Source organism: Coffea eugenioides, chromosome 8 (assembly GCF_003713205.1).
Source record: "Coffea eugenioides isolate CCC68of chromosome 8, Ceug_1.0, whole genome shotgun sequence".
Taxonomy (NCBI): domain Eukaryota; kingdom Viridiplantae; phylum Streptophyta; class Magnoliopsida; order Gentianales; family Rubiaceae; genus Coffea; species Coffea eugenioides.
The window spans coordinates 10,234,255-10,252,625 of NC_040042.1; the positions used below are offsets into that span (position 1 = coordinate 10,234,255).

Genomic DNA, 18,371 nt, shown 5'->3' on the forward strand with positions numbered 1-18,371 from the left:
GTGTTGGACTTGCAGCGGATGGATTTAACCCATTCAAAGCAATGAACAATAAATACAGCACTTGGTAATGTTCAATTTATGATTCCTTATGTTCATATTAGCAAGTTGGTAATGTTGGTTTCATTGGGTTATAGTTCCTTAATATGTATATGTTCTTTGTGTTTGCAAATTTTAGAAACTTAAACTCCAAAAGTAAGATAATACAACACTCTCTTGCTGAATTATGTGATTGGTTTCTGAAAAAAGCCAGTAAAATTAATCATCTTACTTAACTTTGCCTTCAAAAATCAGAAGCTACTTTTATAGGTTTTCCATGGCACCAAGTAAGAAGGGGCCCCGCAAAGTTGTTGGGCCAATGTCCGGAGCGCATATTGAGTCCACTAATAGTTTGAACCCTGCACTACAGTCAAGCTCTCAATCTTATCAGACTTGCCCCAGTCATTATTCAAAGCCTCCAGCACATAAATTCATTGGGGCAATGCCTGGAATACGCATAGACCCTACATCTAGCTCAAACTCTGTTTCTCGACCTAATTGTCAAGCGAAATCACATGACTCCAATTCAAATTCAAACTCAGCTTCTAGCTTTATTGCTGCTTCTCAGTTCAACTCTAAAGCCAATTCACATCAGTTGAACTCCAAGGCTGATTCTCAACTAAATTCCCATCCTAATTCACATATCGGTCAAGGCTTTCATTCTCAACCACTAGTAGACCATCGTGAGCAACCAGATTCCTTTGATAACAATGATTCTGAAGCTGGATCAGGTTCTTCATATGATTCAGAAGACATAGAGGATGTCTTTGATGGTACTTTTGATGATGATGATTCTAGTGAAGAAGGTCGGTTGGAAAAGAAAAGATTACCACAAATAGTTTTGAGTCTAGCATTCCTTATTATAAGCTTTGTATAATATTCATAAAAAAAATTATATGAATCACAATTTCTTCTTTTGTATGTGTATGTGTTTTTTGTACACAGGAGACAATAGTGGTAGAGGACTAGCCAGACGAAGTGCTGGTTGGGGTGGTGGAAAGAAATTGGAGTTAGTTTGGAATGCACGGGGCCAAGTAATTGGTCCTAATGCTACACAGTATATAAGTCAAGTAGGAATCTTAGTAAAGGATGGTAATAAATTACCACTCACGTACACAGATTGGAGGGCCATGCCTGAAGGATCTAAGGAGAGATTTTGGGAAGATATTAAGGTATTTTGACTCACTATCAAAGTTAGCAACATTTTTTTTCTTTTTATTTCATACAATCTTGTAGCTTGTGAATGTTTAAACTTTTGTTTTGTAATTTTTGATAGAGAAATACAAATATTGATGATACATGCAAGAAAGTACAAATGATAAGGGTCAGCAAATTGTGGAGAAATTGGAAATCAAAAGTCAAGAGCATGTATTTCACTCCTTATAGGAGGCACAGGTCATGGCTATTAGCACACTGTCCTGCAAGAGTTGAGGAGGATCAATGGCCTATTTTGGTTGATTATTGGAGCTCAGAAGATGTCAAGGCATGTATTTATTGTCACATCTCTTTTGCTTTTGAATTAAATTCTAGTGCTATTATGATTTTGATGTGTTGTTAACTACCTTTTTCTGTTTTGTACATAATTAGAAGCAAAGCAAGATTAATAGCAAGAATCGAAAAAAATAAAAGATGCCACATCGAACAGGGCGAAAAGATCATGTGAACCTCAGGGAAGAGGTATATTAAATTCTAATGCTTATGTTTCTAGCAATTTTTTCTGGAACATAGTCTTATTTAGAAATATTAACACTTTAGTTTGTACATTGAATATGTGGCAGCTTCGGATTAAAACTGGAAAAGAGCCTTCGAAACTAGACGTTTTTATTCATTCAAGACAAGGAAAACAAATGGATGAGTTGACTTCACAAACAATTGTAAGAATAGCTTTTAGTCACTTTTTATTGGTTTTACTTCATAAATAATTCTTTCTTCTGTCTGTTTTTCAATTTAGGCAACTATGAATGAGGAAATACAAAAACTGCCAGAGACATCCAGGGATGATAATTTTGTGAAAGATATACTCTATGAAAATATTCTTGGACCTGAAAAACCAGGTCGTCTTCGAACTTATGGGGTAGGTGCGACTCCAAAAGACGTGTATAGGATGTCAGATAACATGAATGATGGACAAAAGAAAGCATTTGAGGATGCAGTGAATGAGAAAGTGGAAATCATACGTGGTGAACTACGAGAAGAAATGAATTCGAAATTGGCAGATTTTAAGGAGGAGTTGATTGCTCAATTTGAAGCAAGAATGGTTTGGGATAACTATTTTGTTAAATATTATAGTTTTTCTAATTTTTTTATTGCTTTAGTTACTATTGGTCTTTGTTCTTCCAGAGGGCATCCACATGTGACTTGGCATCACTCCAAAGAAGAGAAATGAATGCAGCAAAACAATCTCAAATTTCGGACTCATTAGAGGTTGTATATTAATTCATACAATTCGATTTTGTGTTCAAACTCTCTGAAATATCAGCAGCTATGGCCTGATTTTCTTTTCTTCACACTTTGTTGATAATGTAACAGGTTGGTGATAGAATGAACAGGGAAGTTGGAACAAATGATGCTGAAATGTACAAGGAAGTTGGAACAAATGATGCTGAAATAAACAAGTGTGAAATGAATAAAAAAGTTTCTTCAATTGCTGATATTCTTGAGGTATAGTATGCGTACTTTGAGTTGGTCCTTCTATAGAAGACCAATTTTGCTGAGTTCCTTGTTGATATTGAATTGTGCATGACTTCCTTGTTGATGACTATTTGTGCATGAGCTCCTTGTTGATATTTAATTGACTAGTCTTTTGTTATACCAGAACCATCATACAAAGAAGAAAAGGAGCAGGACTACTTGCAAACGACTTGCTTGAGGTACTGGAAAAGTTTCTGGAAATAACTCTATTCTGTCAAGTTTTCCATTGAGTATTTGTATGATTGGGAAGGCGAGCTGTTTTTGTTAAGATTTAGCCAGCTATTTATGGGACATAATGTAGTAAAATTGCAAAAGTAAAATTGCTGACCTTTATAATCCACCATAAAAGCTGAGTTAAAAGGGTGCAATAGATTCTTGAGTTAGTCTCGAGTGGAAAGTGATCATTGTTAGGAATATGTCATTTTCACGAGAAAAACTTTTGCTCCTGTTCGTGTCTTTCCAACTAAGAAAATGATCAGTGCTGTTAACTAAAAACCTGCTTTTTATGTTGCATCTACGAAAAGAACAGAGTCATTATGGACTTTGAGTTTGAGTTACACACAGTTAATCAGAGACAGCATGGTTATTGGTTTGGCAAGTCAAGGTGTCTCGGAAATCCTGGCTTGGCTAGTACTGATCAAGAACAGATTTGATTGCTGAATTTCTTGGATCTCCACCAAGATTTTGTGAAAGCAACTCTCACTCTTGTGCATGTGTTCGTGAGCCTACTTTTTTGCCTTAATTAACATATTAAACTTGGCAAGTCGCACATATGAATGATGCCATGGATTGCTGCCTTTATTCCATTCACAGTTCTTGAAAGCAACTCTCATGGTTCCGCATCTGTGTTTGTGACCATACACTTTTTTGGGTCTTCCACATACTTAAATTAGTTGTACTTCTTTAATTCAGCATGTACTTTATAATAGTAACTGTTTGCCCCTTTTCAGTGTCTGTGAAAAGGTTGAATTACAAATTCCGTTTCAGTATCTATTGTTATATTAACGTTTTCTTCATGCTTAATGGGTTGGGGTTATATGAGCAGGGGACTAATAGAATACACTTTGCAGCCCTGGACTTGATGGTACATTGGAAGCATGCGGATTGGGAGATATGAAGATGTTTTTGAGAGATGTATGATAAAGTGTTGTACTTTTGAAGACAAGCACATTTTGGAATATATGAAATATCTTGTAATTGGAGCGAACAATATTAAATGATAAAGTTTGTAGAATTTGACTAAAACAATGTATGGTACTTTATTCTAGTGTATTGTGGAACTATATTTTGTTATAATATTCGATTTTAGGATATTTGAACATGATAATTATTGTACCATGAAAAATTTGATTTCTGGTCTTTATATTGGTGACTTTTTTGCGACGCAAGTTTTTGTCGCATGACATTGTGGATATTTTGTAGCGCATTTTTTGTGCCGCAAGTAGAGTGATGCAAATGCATGCGACATGTTGAAAAATTGTGTCGTTTTCTTTTGTAACGGCTACTTTTGTGACACAATTTAATTCCGTCGCATTTGTGCCGCAAAAAGGTTTTCGCGGCGGTTTTTGGACTTTTTGCAGCATATTTCTGGCGTCGTGAAAAGTCAGTTTTCTTGTAGTGACAGAGACACTAGTACACCTAACGATCTTCCAAGAGTTTGGAAATTTGTTTAAAACAGTCCTAAGGAGCTCATCATTGGTGATCCACCCGAGAAGGTCAGAACTCGTTCCTTGTCTAAACAACTAATGGATAATTTTGCATTAGTTTCACACTTTGAACCCAAAAATATTGTTGATGCATTGAAAGATGATAACCGAATTTTAGCCATGGAAAAGGAGTTAAATCTATTTGAAAGGAACAAGATGTGGACATTAGTTGTTAGACCACAAGATCATCCTATCATTGACAGAAAGTGGATTTTTAGAAACAAAATGAATGACAAAGGTGAGATAGTAAGAAATAAGTCCAGACTTGTAGTTAAGGGATATACTTAAGAAGAAAGAATAGATTTTGATGAATCATTTGTACCCGTAGTTAGGTTGGAATTAATTAGAATGTTTTTGGTCTTTGCATGTTTCAAGAACTTTAAATTATTTCAAATGGATGTTAAAAGTGCTTTCTTAAATGGATTTATGGATCAAGAAGTATATGTTGATTACCTCCTAATTTTGAAAACGAAGTTTATCCAAATCATGTATTTAAACTCTTAAAAGTTTTGTATTGATTAAAACAAGCTCCAAGAGTATGGTATGAACGTTTAAGTGGTTTTTTGATTGAAAATGATTTTGAAAGAGTTATTGTGGATACTACTCTTTTCACTGAGTAAAGTTCACGTGATCTTTTAATTGTACAAATATATGTGGATGATATTATATTTGGTGCTACTAATGAAAACTTGTGCAAGAATTTTTCCAATATCATGCAAAAAGAGTTTGAAATGAGCATGATGGGAGAATTAAATTTTTTCTTTGGACTCCAAGTGGTTCAAACCCGAGAAGGAACGTTTATCAATAAAACAAAATATACCAAGGAGCTGCTCAAAAGATTTGGAATGGAGGATTCAAAGCAGGTTGGAACACCTATGTACACATCTACCAAGCTTGACAAGGATGAAGAAGGTACAAAAGTTGATGAAAAGAAGTATAGAGGTATGATTGGTAGTTTGCTTTACTTAACTGCTAGTAGATCTGATATCATGTTTGTTGTGTGCTTATGTGCTCATTTTCAATCTTGTCCAAAGGAAACTCATTTAAATTCAGTAAAAAGAATTGTTAGATATCTAAAAGGAACCTTGAATTTTGGCCTATGGTATCCTAAGTGTTATGAACTTCCTTTGTGTGGATTCTCTGATGCTGATTTCAATGGTTGTAGGATTGATAGAAAAAGTACAACATGTATATGTAACTTTCTTAGAAATTGTTTAGTATCCTGGTTTAGCAAGAAACAAAATACTATTTCACTATCTACAATTGAAGCGGAATATATTGCCGCTGGAGTTTGTTGTGCTCAATTATTATGGATGAAAAATACATTGAATGATTTTGGATTGATGTATGATTGTGTGCCTATGTATTGTGATAACACTAGTGCCATCAATTTGACAAAAAATCCCATTCAATACTCTAGAACTAAGCACATAGACATAAAGCATCATTTTATTAGCGATCTTGTCCATAAGAGTGAAATTTGTATTAAATATATGTGTTTTAAAGATCAAATTGCTGATATTTTCACAAAAACCCTACCACTGGATCAATTTGTGTATTTGAAAATAAAACTGGGCGTTTCTGAAAGAGTATTCTAAAAATTTTTCTGTTACTCTTTATCGGACGTCCAATGAGTTAGAACGAACATCCGACAATATTCTTCATCATTTTTTCAGAAAAGTTTTGGTTCGGACGGTTGTGTCAGACGATTCACTTCGTTCGGCCGTCTGACACTCAAATGTTGCATCTTATAAAGAAGTCATCTACTTCATTCAGTTCATTTATATCCTTAGTCTCGGACGCAACCCTTCATTTCTCTCTCAAATTCAAAATTCAAATCACTCTTTCTTCCAATCAAGTTCTAAAAAATTGATTCAACCGACATCATTACACTCCTATTGCCCGTTTACTATCCCTCATAACGTCTTCTAACTCCCAACTGCCCCATAAATTTCAATTCACATCTGAAACCCTAACTTCTCAAAATCCACTCCTTGTGGTCGATTCAAACATCCATTGTAGTTCATATTGCATTCTTAGTCAATTTGATATGCATCTGCACTACACTCTACCACAAAAATCAATTGCATCACGTCATGGTGAAATTTAGAGGTGGTTCAGCGGGTGCCGGACGCACTTTTAGACTTAGAGATGAGGAGGTTGAAACTGTAGAGCCCTTTACCAGAGCATCCAAAAAGAAAACTAGAACTTGTGGTGGAAACATGAAACAACCTGCGAAGAAAAAACAGGATGCTCCAACTGTTGATCCATCCCCTAAGCAGATGGAGGAGCATCAAACCGAAGAACAAAATGCTGAGGATCAGCAAACTCCTGAACCCTCTACCAGAAAGTCATCAAGGACGAGATCTGGTGTTCAGGCTACTGGGTTAACTGCTAAACGAAGTGCAAAGAGGAAACGTACTTCAAAGGAACCAGAGGCTCAACCTGCCAAGGAACCTACCCCATTGCCAAAGTTCATAGATGATGAGGCCAGAGATAGGTTCGAGTTGATCTCACAAAAAAGATTCATCACTCAGAGGTCTATCAATTTTTACGAATTTCGTAAGATTGATCTCGAACCAGTTATTAAGCTTTTTGAATTCCAAAAATGGACTCACCTTCTGACCATCCCCAATATTTTTTACCCTGATATGCTTCATCAATTTTTTGCAAATCTTAGGAAGGGTAATTCACACACAGAGCTTCTCTCTAGAGTTAACTCTGTTGATATCACATTAACTCCTGATGTTGTTAATTCTGTTTTGAAAACTAAAATTGAAGATGGTTATAAAGGAAAAGTTGCAAATTTCTTCTCATATGAAGAATTTCCTTATGCTAACCATCACTTTCACATTTCTAAACTGATGACTTACTTTTACACTCATTTTAACACTCCTACTGAGGCGAGATTGGAGGATCTCATTTCTCAAAACTTGATCATTTTTACCATTATTTCAAATCTGTTGGTGCCCACTGATGGTCACAGAATTGATGCAAACAAAATGGAGCTTTATCTGTTTTACTGTTTTGTTGAAAAAATCAGAATTGATTTTGGTTTTGTGATGTGCAAATTTTTGCTCAAAATTAGTACTGATAGTCATAGGAAGCTTTCTTATGAAAAATTTCTGACCCCTATTTTTGCTCACTTTGAATTTTTCTTCACTGGAAAGTCACCTAAAGATAGTGCATCAACAGTTTTCTCAAAGGCATATTTTGAAAGAAAAAATTTGAAATTTTTTAAGGGTCATTGGTGTTACAAGAAAACTCTTTCAGAGTCTAAGAGAAAGAACTTTCATGAACTCCTGTTACTCCTAGGTCCCCTCGTGATCAATCCATGTATGTCTCACCTTTCACCATCACCCTAGAAAGTCAGCCAACAAATCTTTTTCATCCAACTCTGAAGTCATCTCTTTGCTTGAGGATCTCAAACAACATGTTCTACTCATTGAAGATGGTCTAATGATGACCATGTCACCCGACCAGCAGGCTACCTTCATTGAGAAAAGGAATCTACTTGTGCCTCCCACTCCTGTAGACAGTGAAAATGTTCATCAAAGAGAGCCAAGAACCGAGCAAACTGAGCATACTACTGAAGCTACTCCAGAGGCGCATGCTTCCAGTTCTCAGCCCAAAGATAAAGAAAAGGTTCAAATCACTGAAGAGGCAACTGAAGAAGATGATGAAGAAACTGAAGAGGAAGATCAAGTGGATCCTGAGTAGTTTCGTCTGGTTAGGAGAAAACCTGGATCATCCAAAATCACCATATAGGCACTACTAGGCTACTGCACTTTATGATTAGGATAATAGTTCATAGTAAGTTTTTTATATCTTTTGCACTTAAAGACATTTGGTGTGCTCTGTCTTAAGGATTTTACTCATCTACTGGTCTGTAAAACTATTTAGTTATCAGTTATGTTGAATGTTGTTTCCGTGTTGATGTTGATGTTATTTTTTCTTGTTTTAGATGGATGTTACTTATTTCAGTTTATCTGCCAATATTAGTTTCTGGTTGATGTTGTTTTGGTTTTGGTTCTGGATAGATGATGTTGCTGTTCTGCTATGACTTGTTTTACTGTTTTGCTATTTTGTTCTGCTGTGAGCCAATGATATAAACTGATGATCACATTGTTGATTCATTGTTGACCACATTAGTAGGTCAATATGGATACTGTTACTAGTTGATTTAATGATGACAAAAAGGGGGAGATATGGATATGTAAATGGATATGTAATCTATATGTGAGGGGGAGTCATTTTAAGGGGGAATGAATATTATTCTGAAGGGGAGTTGTGAATAATCATGAGTGGACATTATTCTGAGGGAGAGTTGTGAATACTCATTGGATGCATTAAATAAGGGGAAACTGTACATAAAACTCTTTTACTCCATCCATTGTTTTGTCATCATAAAAATGGGGAGATTGTTTATCTCAATCCGTAACTTTTGATGATTACAAAACAAATGGATATTACTAATACTCTCTGATTAGACCTTTTCAGAATTGGAGCAAAACAGGTTCAAAAGCTAACATTTGCTGAAATAGCTGTCGGACGCACAAAAAAAATGCATCGGCCATCCGACAACCAATGAGTAACTTTGGACGCACAAAGAACTCACCCTCGGACATCCGAAACTGATAAGCCAAGTCCTCTAAGCTCACTGACCTCGATCGGACGAACAACACCTGAGCACCAAACGTCCGACACACGTTGCGACACTTCGGACCCCAAGCATTGGAGGCACCGGATGTTCGAAAGAATTAAAGAAAAACTTCCAATTTTACATCATTCGTTCGGACGCATATTCTGGAGGTACCGTACGTCCTAAATATTTCAAAAAAACTTCTTGAACCCACTGCCTGCGTTCGAACGCAGAAAACCAGTCTACCTGACGTCCAACACCACTAACGGCTAGTTGACTCTTCATCTGCCTTCTATCCGTTAGTAGCATTGATTGAAGAAATTTTTGGTCTCTTATAAATAGAACAAAGTCAACCACTTCAAAGAGACTTTTGCATATTGAGACTACATCAGATCTGGAGTGATTCAAGTGTGAGAATACTCTTTAAAGAAGATTTGTACTCTTAGTTTTGTAATTTTTTGATAAGTTTTTCAAGTGTGTTTCAATTTTTTCCGTAGTGTAGTTTTGTGAGGGTTATCCGAGTGATAGTAAAACTTCCTTACTTGACCAAGTGCGGCTTGGGACGAGGAAGAAGTGATCCTTCCTTTGTATACAAGAGATTGGTTGTAAGTTGATCAACTTGAAGAACCTTGCTATATAAAGTGATTTTCAAAGTCAAGTGGAGTTTGAAACTTGGTTTGCTATTCTATCATTTCACTTACTGTCTTGCAATATAAACTGTTTATCTCTTCTACTCCTAACCACTTGTGCTTTCTCATCAATTGTTCCATTGTGTGGTCCTTTAGAAAAAGAGGGCAAGTACTCAAAAAGTGACTCATATCTTGGCTAGTTTTTTTAACTACCTAATTAACCCCCCTCTTAGGTTGTCTTCGATCCTTAGAGCCAAGATGAAGAAAAAGTGCAGGAATTTTGGTCCAAAACAAAGTTAAGAAGATAGGAAAGTTTGTTGGACAAACACCTCTTGGATTGCCGCCACTTATCGCAACAAGATTAAATCTCAAAATTTTCTTTTTTCTCTCTTGTTTTTGAGTCCAAAATTTTGGCTGGTATAAGAAGATATTTAGGGTTGATTTTGCTCAATTAATAACAAGGAAATTAAGATAATAAAGTGGTGTTTAAGTGTTGCACTCAATCGGTAGCTAACGGTGCGCATCGGTACAAGCTGATTTTCCTTAATTCGCGCGTACTAGTATTTTAACATATGATTCACTAACTTATTATTAGAATTTCTAATCACACACTTTTTTTTATATAAAACTCACTCTTAACCACCAAATTTAGTGCACACATCTCACCAATTAATCACACTACCAAAATGTACCAAAAACACACCAAAATCCTAATATGTACAAAAAAACCCTAACTTATGTCATTCCTTTAGAAAAATCATAACTTGAGTTATAAATGTCAAACATTCATACAACTTGGCCTGTTAAAAACTAGACTTAAAATACTAATAATCTTTAGAAGACACCTAAAAGAAATTCAGCTCATAAGTTAGTCCAAATTGAGTCATACGCTACTACAACATTCCTATGTTTACTTGTGCAGGGCAGAATTTTCAGTCAAATTTACCAATTTTCTGAATTTATAAGATTGAATCAAACTCTAAATTTTTCGCTGTAGGAAGCCTTATGAGTCTAGTTTCAAACGCAATAAACGGAACTCAATTTCGACTTTCCTATACGAAATTATAGCCAATTTCTCAAAACTGCACAGAGCCTCCTGCGAAAATTTCTAGATTTTCTAACAACTTGAGTTTATGAAACTTTTCTTAACAAAATTCACTCATTTGGCTCACATTTAACCAAAAATCTAAGGTAAGTAAGTTCAAATAAGAGCTATAAAGACAAGTAAAATTTTAAGCTCTCACAATTTTTTTTTTATAGTCCTAATGTCATTCACATGTTGAATCCAGCATAAACAAAGAAACGGCCACAGGATTCAAGGTATAAACAAATTAAGCAATCAAGACAAGTAAACTTGATTCTCGAAATACGTATCAACTAATCATAGTTTCAACAAGTATCTTGATGGCCGATTCTTCACTAATATCATATATAATTAGTCTTAAAAAAACATTAAATCCAAATTTTTTATTTCCTAATAATCAACCATATATAGCTCTGATACCATTTGTTAGAGTGGTTATTTATATTCAACCTTTGGTGAAAATCGTCACCTATTAAACCCAAAATCTATATGTCGATTATTAATAAATTAATTACTGATAAAATTACGGAATCGTACCTGGATTCATATCGACAAACTTGATGCTTGAATCTCTAAAAATTTTTGGGTTGCCTTCCAGGTCAACACGTATTCGCCAATTCTTGAGAGAGCCCTTTAGTTTCTCTCTGGTATCTTTCCTGACGATGGGATATCAGGGAAGAACTATATTTTGTGGTACTAGAAAATATGATAAATAGAATGATACATGTGACTTGGGGACCATAACCCTATTTATAGGTAACATTCCTGTTATTTTTTGGAACCCTATTTCAGTCCATCATAGAAATAAGAGCCTTTAAGTCTCTACACATTAAAGACTCACATCCTATTAGATACATTAAATCCAAACCATATTTGATCACTTTAATTGGACTTAACCTTAATCGACAGTTTGCAACACATAATTATTCACATATAAATCCAATGTTGGATTAAGGATCCAATAGATACTGCTATAGATGCAGAGACGCTATATGAGTTGTGGCTCACTGAAGGCATGGTACCTGCTAGGGGTGCAAACGAATCGAGCCGCTGGCTAGTGGCTCGATTCAAGATCGAGCTCGAGTCGAGCTCGAACTAGTCGAGTCAGAGTCGAGCTCGAGCTCGAGTTCAAAACATTAAGTTCGTTAGCTCGCGAGCCAGCTCGCGAGGTCGAGTATATATATATTTTTTTATTTTTATTTTTAATAGTAAAATTACATAAATATTCTTAATATTTTATTATTTATTAAGAAAAAATATTATTTTATTTATTTTTTTAAAAATAAAATAATTATTTTTTATTTTTTTCGAGATCGAGCTTGAAAATTACTAGCTCGTCGAGCTCGAGCTCGAGTTCGAGTTTGATGAAATTAAGTCAAGGCTTGACTCGATAAGGCCAAAACTCGACTCGTTTGCAGCCCTAGTACCTGCAAATGATAGGGTAGGGCAAGAATCAATGATGGATGTTGCTGAGCGTTACTTGGAAGAATTAGCAAAACGAAGCATGGTTCAGGTGGAAATACATGAGGTGCAGCCTGCAGTCACAAAGTTCAAGTCATGTCGTGTGCGTGATCTCATGAGAGATCTATGCTTGCTCAAGGCAAAAGAGGAGAAATTGTACAAGGTTATTGAGTTTGATCAAAATGCTGTTGTCAAGTTAGCACAATCTCCACCTGAAATAGGAGGACATTACAGATTTTGCCTTCGTTTCCATGCAATGGAATCCTTATACCCGAAAGTATATATTCCCCTGCACAAAGATCAAACAAAGCATCTTCGTTCATTTGTATGTGAACCAATGAATGGAGACAACAAAAACAAATTTCCAAGGAGAAGAATAATGTCTCAAGTTAACGATTTGAAGATACTTAGAATTTTGGCTGTTGAAAACTCCAATATGGCCTCCTAAAGCTTTTATTCAAGATCACTCATGCAATTTATAGGCAATCTTATCCACTTCAGATGCTTGAGTTTGAGAGGTTGTACTGATTTGACCTTGCCATATTCCTTGGGCAATCTAAAGTCCTTAGAAACCCTTGATTTAAGTGATAGTGAATGCTCAACAATCCCCGATGTGCTGTGGAAGTTGGGACGTTTAATGCATCTCTACCTTCCCTACTGTCACTCCAATCGTAAGCTGTGGTTGATGGGTTGGGCATGTCCCTGGAGATACTTGGATCATTTCACAACAGATTCTACCTCCCTAGAGATTTATCCAAACTGACCAATCTTAGAGCCTTGAGAGCTATTGTCCATGAGAATCTTGAAGACCTGGAGCAATTCATCAACCATTTATCAAACTTGAGCCACCTCCGCGTCAGCTCACTTACCATCAAGGTTCATGATTTTGGGATCAACTCCAACAGGCAGAAAGGTATGGCTCTTCTTGAACGAGTGTTGTTCAGCAAGAACATTCATGAAATAGAGATTTGGGGTACTTTATGCAAGCAATTACCAGTTTACCAACCATCCCACTTTCTCCCTCCCCCTTGCCTCAGTAGGTTAGAGTTGCATGGGTCTGGAGTTGAGGAGGATCCGATGAGAATGCTTGAGACACTTTCCAGTTGCAAAAACTAGGTTTGCATGAAGCCTCTTTTGACGGGAAAGAAATGACATGCCACGTAATGGAATTTCCACTACTCAAAGTTCTTGAACTTGATTCTTTGAGGAGTTTAGAGAAGCGAAAGGTGGATGAAGGGGCCATGCCGAAGCTCTCAAGTTTACAGATTAGGCATTGTTAGAAGTTGGAAATGATTCCAGATGGATCAAAATCTTTGACTACCCTAAAAGAATTAAAACTTCTCACCATGCCCAGAGAATTCATAAACAGAGTTGAAGTGGTGAATGGTGAACAAGGACCAGATTATGATAAAATAAGTCATGTGGCTTCAGATGAAATCCGCTGAGTCATCCAACCTTCCAGCATGAATATAATCTGATTCTAATGCCAGAATTCCGGTACTCATTGCTCAACTTTTACTTCTTCCTCTAATTTTTTCCCTCTTGTAATCATTTTGCTTACCCTTCTCACATGTCCTTGTTTCTTTCCACCATAATCTAAAATTGATCAATATATTGGTTTCTTATTTGAAAATTTTCTCTTGCCCAACCATAAACAGGTCATATATATAAATTCAACTGCACTTTTAAATCTTAGTTACGTATTTAGGTGTGTAAGCTTGTTTATGATGCCATTTGATGTATTGCCTTTAATTCGTGAACATGACTCAAAGTGCTTTGCTTTCCTCGACTGACTAAATATTATTTCCATCAATGCAATAATATTATTATTAAAAAATTTATTTAGGTAAGCTTGTTACAACAATTGCCTGTCACTTTTCCACAAGAGGGAAAAAAAAGGGGCAGAAAAAAGGTCTCTCCTGCCTGGCTTGTTGGCTAGTGGTAAATTGGTAACAATAACAATCAAGTAAACGTTTATCTATTCTTGTAAAACCTATTCCTGAATTTTATAAGATTAATATTTACTTAATTTGGGCAGAGGAGACATAGGATATTCTTGCTCTAGTCTTGCTGAAGTACTTCCTTAGCAAATGCTAAAATAATGATTTATCCTTGATTACATCAATAATCAGTCACTATGGTTTTAATGTAAAATTCAATATCAATGGATTTTTTTGGCAATCACTTAATAACTTACAAATTCGCCCTCCATAATTTTACAAAACAAAAAACAAAATTCACACTAAAAAAAGGCCTATTTAGTTTTGCAAAAAAGAAAAGAAATGCATGAGCCTTGAATTGAAAAATAAAAGGCTCCCTATGCTAGGTCCATTATCTTGAACTTGACAAATGTGAGGTTACTGAGCTTGACCTCACATTTCCCAAATGCGAGATATGAAGTAATTCTTTTTTTTTTCATTTGCAAATTGGAAATTCATTAGAACACCACATTCAACAAATGCGAAACTCATTCAGTTCGCATTTGTGACCCTTTGGTGGAATTCTACTCTTAAAACACCCCTTTTGTAGAAACTTTTAAAATTCATCATCAACTTGAAAATTTCTCCTGATCCTGGATTTGATGGTAGAATGGCTCTACAATTGATGCATGCGTGGGTAGCGCCAACGGTGACGGAAGCCATGGATCACATCGCTGATGCTCTGCATTATATTGGAGTTTTATATTACCTGATTGCGATGTTGTGTATAATGGTCGTTACCTCTGTCATCTTTTATTTATGTGGTATAGTCATTTTTGCATTAATACGCAGGTCCTTTGAGTGATGGATGATGGAGCTTTGGCAATTTGATGTGTCTTTACAGTAGTTTCTATGTAGACTTGAGACATGGTTTTGGTGTGTTTTTACGGTAGTTTCTATGTAGACCCGAGATATGGTTTTGGTTTAATGTAGTTTTACAAGTTGGATTATTTTGTGAATGTTTTTTATACTCAATCGGTAAAGCGAAGCAAAGTGTTATGTCAATTCCCTATGTCCTGAAATGGCTTTGTTGTTTCTCAATAAAATGATTATCCAAGATGTCGAAATGGAGAAGAAAAGATTTTTTTTGTTGAAAGGTTGTAGGATTGTGAGTGGAATTGAAATGGGATTATTAGTGCATTGTAAGATTTGGAAAGTGAGTTTTGTGGATGATATGATACTTAGGAATGCATTGATACATTAGAGAGAGAAAGGGCAGTTGCAAATGCAAAAACAGTTTCCCTTGAGAGTAATGTGAGGGATGTGGTGTCTTGGATATAGATGAATGGTGGCTCTGTAAGGAAAAGTATGGCTGATGAGGCCTTGGATTCGTTTTAGAAAATGTGTTCAATTGGTTTTCAGCCTTATGGGGTTACTATTGTCACAGGTCGCTTGTTTTCCTATAAGCCAACACCCTATGCGACACTAGCATCGTTCAAGACTTAAGCTATGAACGGTTGGCTAGTTTAGCCTAAACTCAAGTATGCGGAAGCGTAAGAGTAGAAGGCCAAGATAGAAGTTTTAAGTGGCAGAGGAAAGTTTATATTACACAAAGCTTCTTGTACAAAGGTTGTTACAAATGGCAAGGGGCTTGGCCTATTTATAGGCAAGTCAAAACACTACACATCTCTAAAAATCTCTACATACTTATGGACACTTGGACTCTAGAGACTTCTACACAAGTCTCATGCTTATCCACAAGATTCAACCTTATCTACAAGGTTCACTCTTATCCAAAAGTGTTCTAGACTATTCCACATGGCTCTTGAATAGCCTAGAACATCCCACAAGATTCTAGTATCTTTTAAACGATTCTAGTGATTTGTGGTATAACCTTCATCCCTTACTTAAGCCCACAAGGTTTGGCACTTAGTTGGGGGAAAGGGGTATGGGACTACTGACGATCCCAACTCTTGTGCCAAGTGTAACGACTGGAAAATTCGCTCATATTTTCTTAAAATTTTCTCTTATTTTGATTAAATTACTTTATAATATCTTTACTACTCATTTACTCCCTCAATAGTTGTAATAAATAATAGAATTAAGAGTTTTACCTTTCCTTTTATAGTTAGGGTAAACTAGGGTTTTCGCGTATTTTGGTAGGGTGATCACTTGGTGAGGTGCGTGTACTAAATTTGGCGGAAAAGAGCAAGTATTAAGTAAGAGGAAGTGTGTGATTATAAGTGTTAATAATAAGTTAGTGAATCACAAGTTAAAACATAAGTATGCGAGAGTTAAGGAAAATCGGCTTGAACCGACGTGCACCGTTTGCTACCGATCGAGTTTCCCACTTGACCACTACTTTCTTGCCCTAATCCTCTTGGTTTTATTTCAGCTGATCAGCCCCTAATTAACCCTTCAAGCAGCCAAAATATTTGACCTAAAAACAAGAGGAAAAGAAACCAAAAACAAGAGAAAATTTGGTGGTGCCAAGTATTGAACATCTATGCAACTTTTCACCAATACTTCTTTGGTCTTTATCTTGGAACTTTGGACTAAAAATCCCTTCATTCTTTGTTCCTCTTGGCTGAACCTCCTTTCAAGAGAGGGAAGAGAGAAAACTCCATTTCCACCATAACAACCTTGCTTGATCCTTGAGTTTTTACCTCAACCTTGCAAATCAATCCATAAAAATTGATTTTGAAGTAGGATGAGGAACTTTGGTGGAGAGTTTTTGGAGGAAGAAACTTGTGGTAGTTTGGTTCTTCACTTAGCAACAAGTATTGGAAGGTATAAGATGATCCACTCCCTTTCTCTTTCTTAATCTTACTAAATATGGTAAATAAGCTTTGAATCTTGGCATACTAGGGATGATTTTCTAGTTTTTGATGGTATAGTGAAATTTCAGCTAGGGTTTGCATTTTTCAATTTTGATTATTGTTGGATTCAGTTTTTGGAAAAAGCATGAAAGTTATAGGGATTTGAGTTAACTTTCTACCTACAAAATTTCAGATCAATTGAATCATTTTAGCTTATGATTTGGCCAGAGCACTCCTGACTACACAAAAACTCTAATTTTCCTGACCTGTTTTTTTCATGTGCTTCTGACTGTCCATTTTTTACCTTGAAAATGAGAGAACTGGGTGTCGATGTCTCATAGGAAAGGTAGGTCTCTGTCTTAGCTTCGAAACGCCATAAAATTTACCTCGATCTGATATATAGCTAGTTACAGTTATGACCAAAACATCGAAGGATGACAAATTTGCCACTTATAATTTCTTCTTTAAACTAGTTTCCAGCTTTGATATCCATGGTGATAAGTTATTAGTTGGTTTGTTTGGTTGGTTTTGAGGCCTTGAATAGATATATGTTGTTGGTTATCACTTGTGGTTGGATTGGAGGTTTGTTGGCTTGTGAATCCAAGTTATACTTGGATGGAAAAATGGATAAATACAAAGGGCATGCTGCCCAATTTTCGCTCAAGGGTTAGGCGAGTGAACTCGAGACTTGAGCGACGACTCGACGTTGAAGCGAACTTCGATTGTTTATGGTATTCGAGTTTTCTTCAGTAAGAGGTATATGAGTTGAAATTTGGCCAAAACTCATCCTCTTTAAAAGGCGAAAGTAGCGACTACTCGAAATATGTTTTCCGCGTCTTTTAGACCACTTTGCGAATTTTAAAGTTTTAATCGCTTCCTTACCAAAATTAAAAGAGCGAACATGAGTTTTCTAGGGTGTGATAAGCAAAATGAATACTTCTTAAATGAGTTTCATTTACTTGACTTTCTTAAAGCGAAACTTCTATATTTTGAACCCAAATTAGTTTTAAACTGTTAAATGGTATTTTATCGCAGATTGGACTCTAACCAAGGAATTGTACCTGAGCATGATTTTAACAAGTACTAAGTCTTTGGTGAGTGCTTTCAAGTACATGATTGAACATGATGCTTGATTTAAATGATTTACCAATGTGATACTTGATTTAAATACTTGATATTTTATTGGTTTGGTCGGGTAAGGGTGTACTTTATCACACTTGCCCTAATGTGATATATTCTTGTTCCTTGGTTGCAATTGATTTGATATACATGCATATGACTTGCATCCCGTTTGAAATTCCAGAAACCCTGTGGCTAGTTAATCGAGTCGAGCCGGCAAGGATCTAGTCGATTAGATAACGAACCTTGAGTCTCTAGTTTTGTC

The 18,371-nt window shown here is 35.9% G+C and overlaps 1 protein-coding gene across 3 annotated transcripts; it reads left to right on the forward strand.

Annotated features, from left to right (window-relative positions):
• The first annotated feature begins 305 nt into the window (after positions 1–305).
• On the forward strand, positions 306–4,000 carry LOC113779243. Of its 3 annotated transcripts, none has more exons than XM_027324776.1 (10): positions 306–842; positions 982–1,208; positions 1,313–1,519; positions 1,624–1,713; positions 1,815–1,910; positions 1,988–2,293; positions 2,377–2,460; positions 2,566–2,697; positions 2,852–2,906; positions 3,773–4,000. In XM_027324776.1, exons 4-9 carry the CDS (start codon positions 1,666–1,668, stop codon positions 2,903–2,905), a joined length of 720 nt encoding a protein of 239 aa, XP_027180577.1. In that variant the 5' UTR covers positions 306–842; positions 982–1,208; positions 1,313–1,519; positions 1,624–1,665; the 3' UTR covers position 2,906; positions 3,773–4,000. The 3 variants fall into 3 exon arrangements, with proteins under 3 accessions (XP_027180577.1, XP_027180576.1, XP_027180574.1); XM_027324775.1 differs by having other exon boundaries at positions 3,798–4,000; XM_027324773.1 differs by lacking the exons at positions 1,624–1,713; positions 1,815–1,910; positions 1,988–2,293; ... (2 more) ...; positions 2,852–2,906; positions 3,773–4,000 and having other exon boundaries at positions 1,313–1,614.
• The last annotated feature ends 14,371 nt before the right edge of the window (positions 4,001–18,371 follow it).

Bases quoted from the DNA above. Each gene is read 5' to 3' on its own strand.
- LOC113779243 (XM_027324773.1), top strand. From the start codon at position 314: ATGGCACCAAGTAAGAAGGGGCCCCGCAAAGTTGTTGGGCCAATGTCC. The intron at 843-981 runs GTCGGTTGGAAA...TTTTGTACACAG, and splicing joins TGATGATTCTAGTGAAGAAG to GAGACAATAGTGGTAGAGGA. The intron at 1,209-1,312 runs GTATTTTGACTC...AATTTTTGATAG, and splicing joins GATTTTGGGAAGATATTAAG to AGAAATACAAATATTGATGA.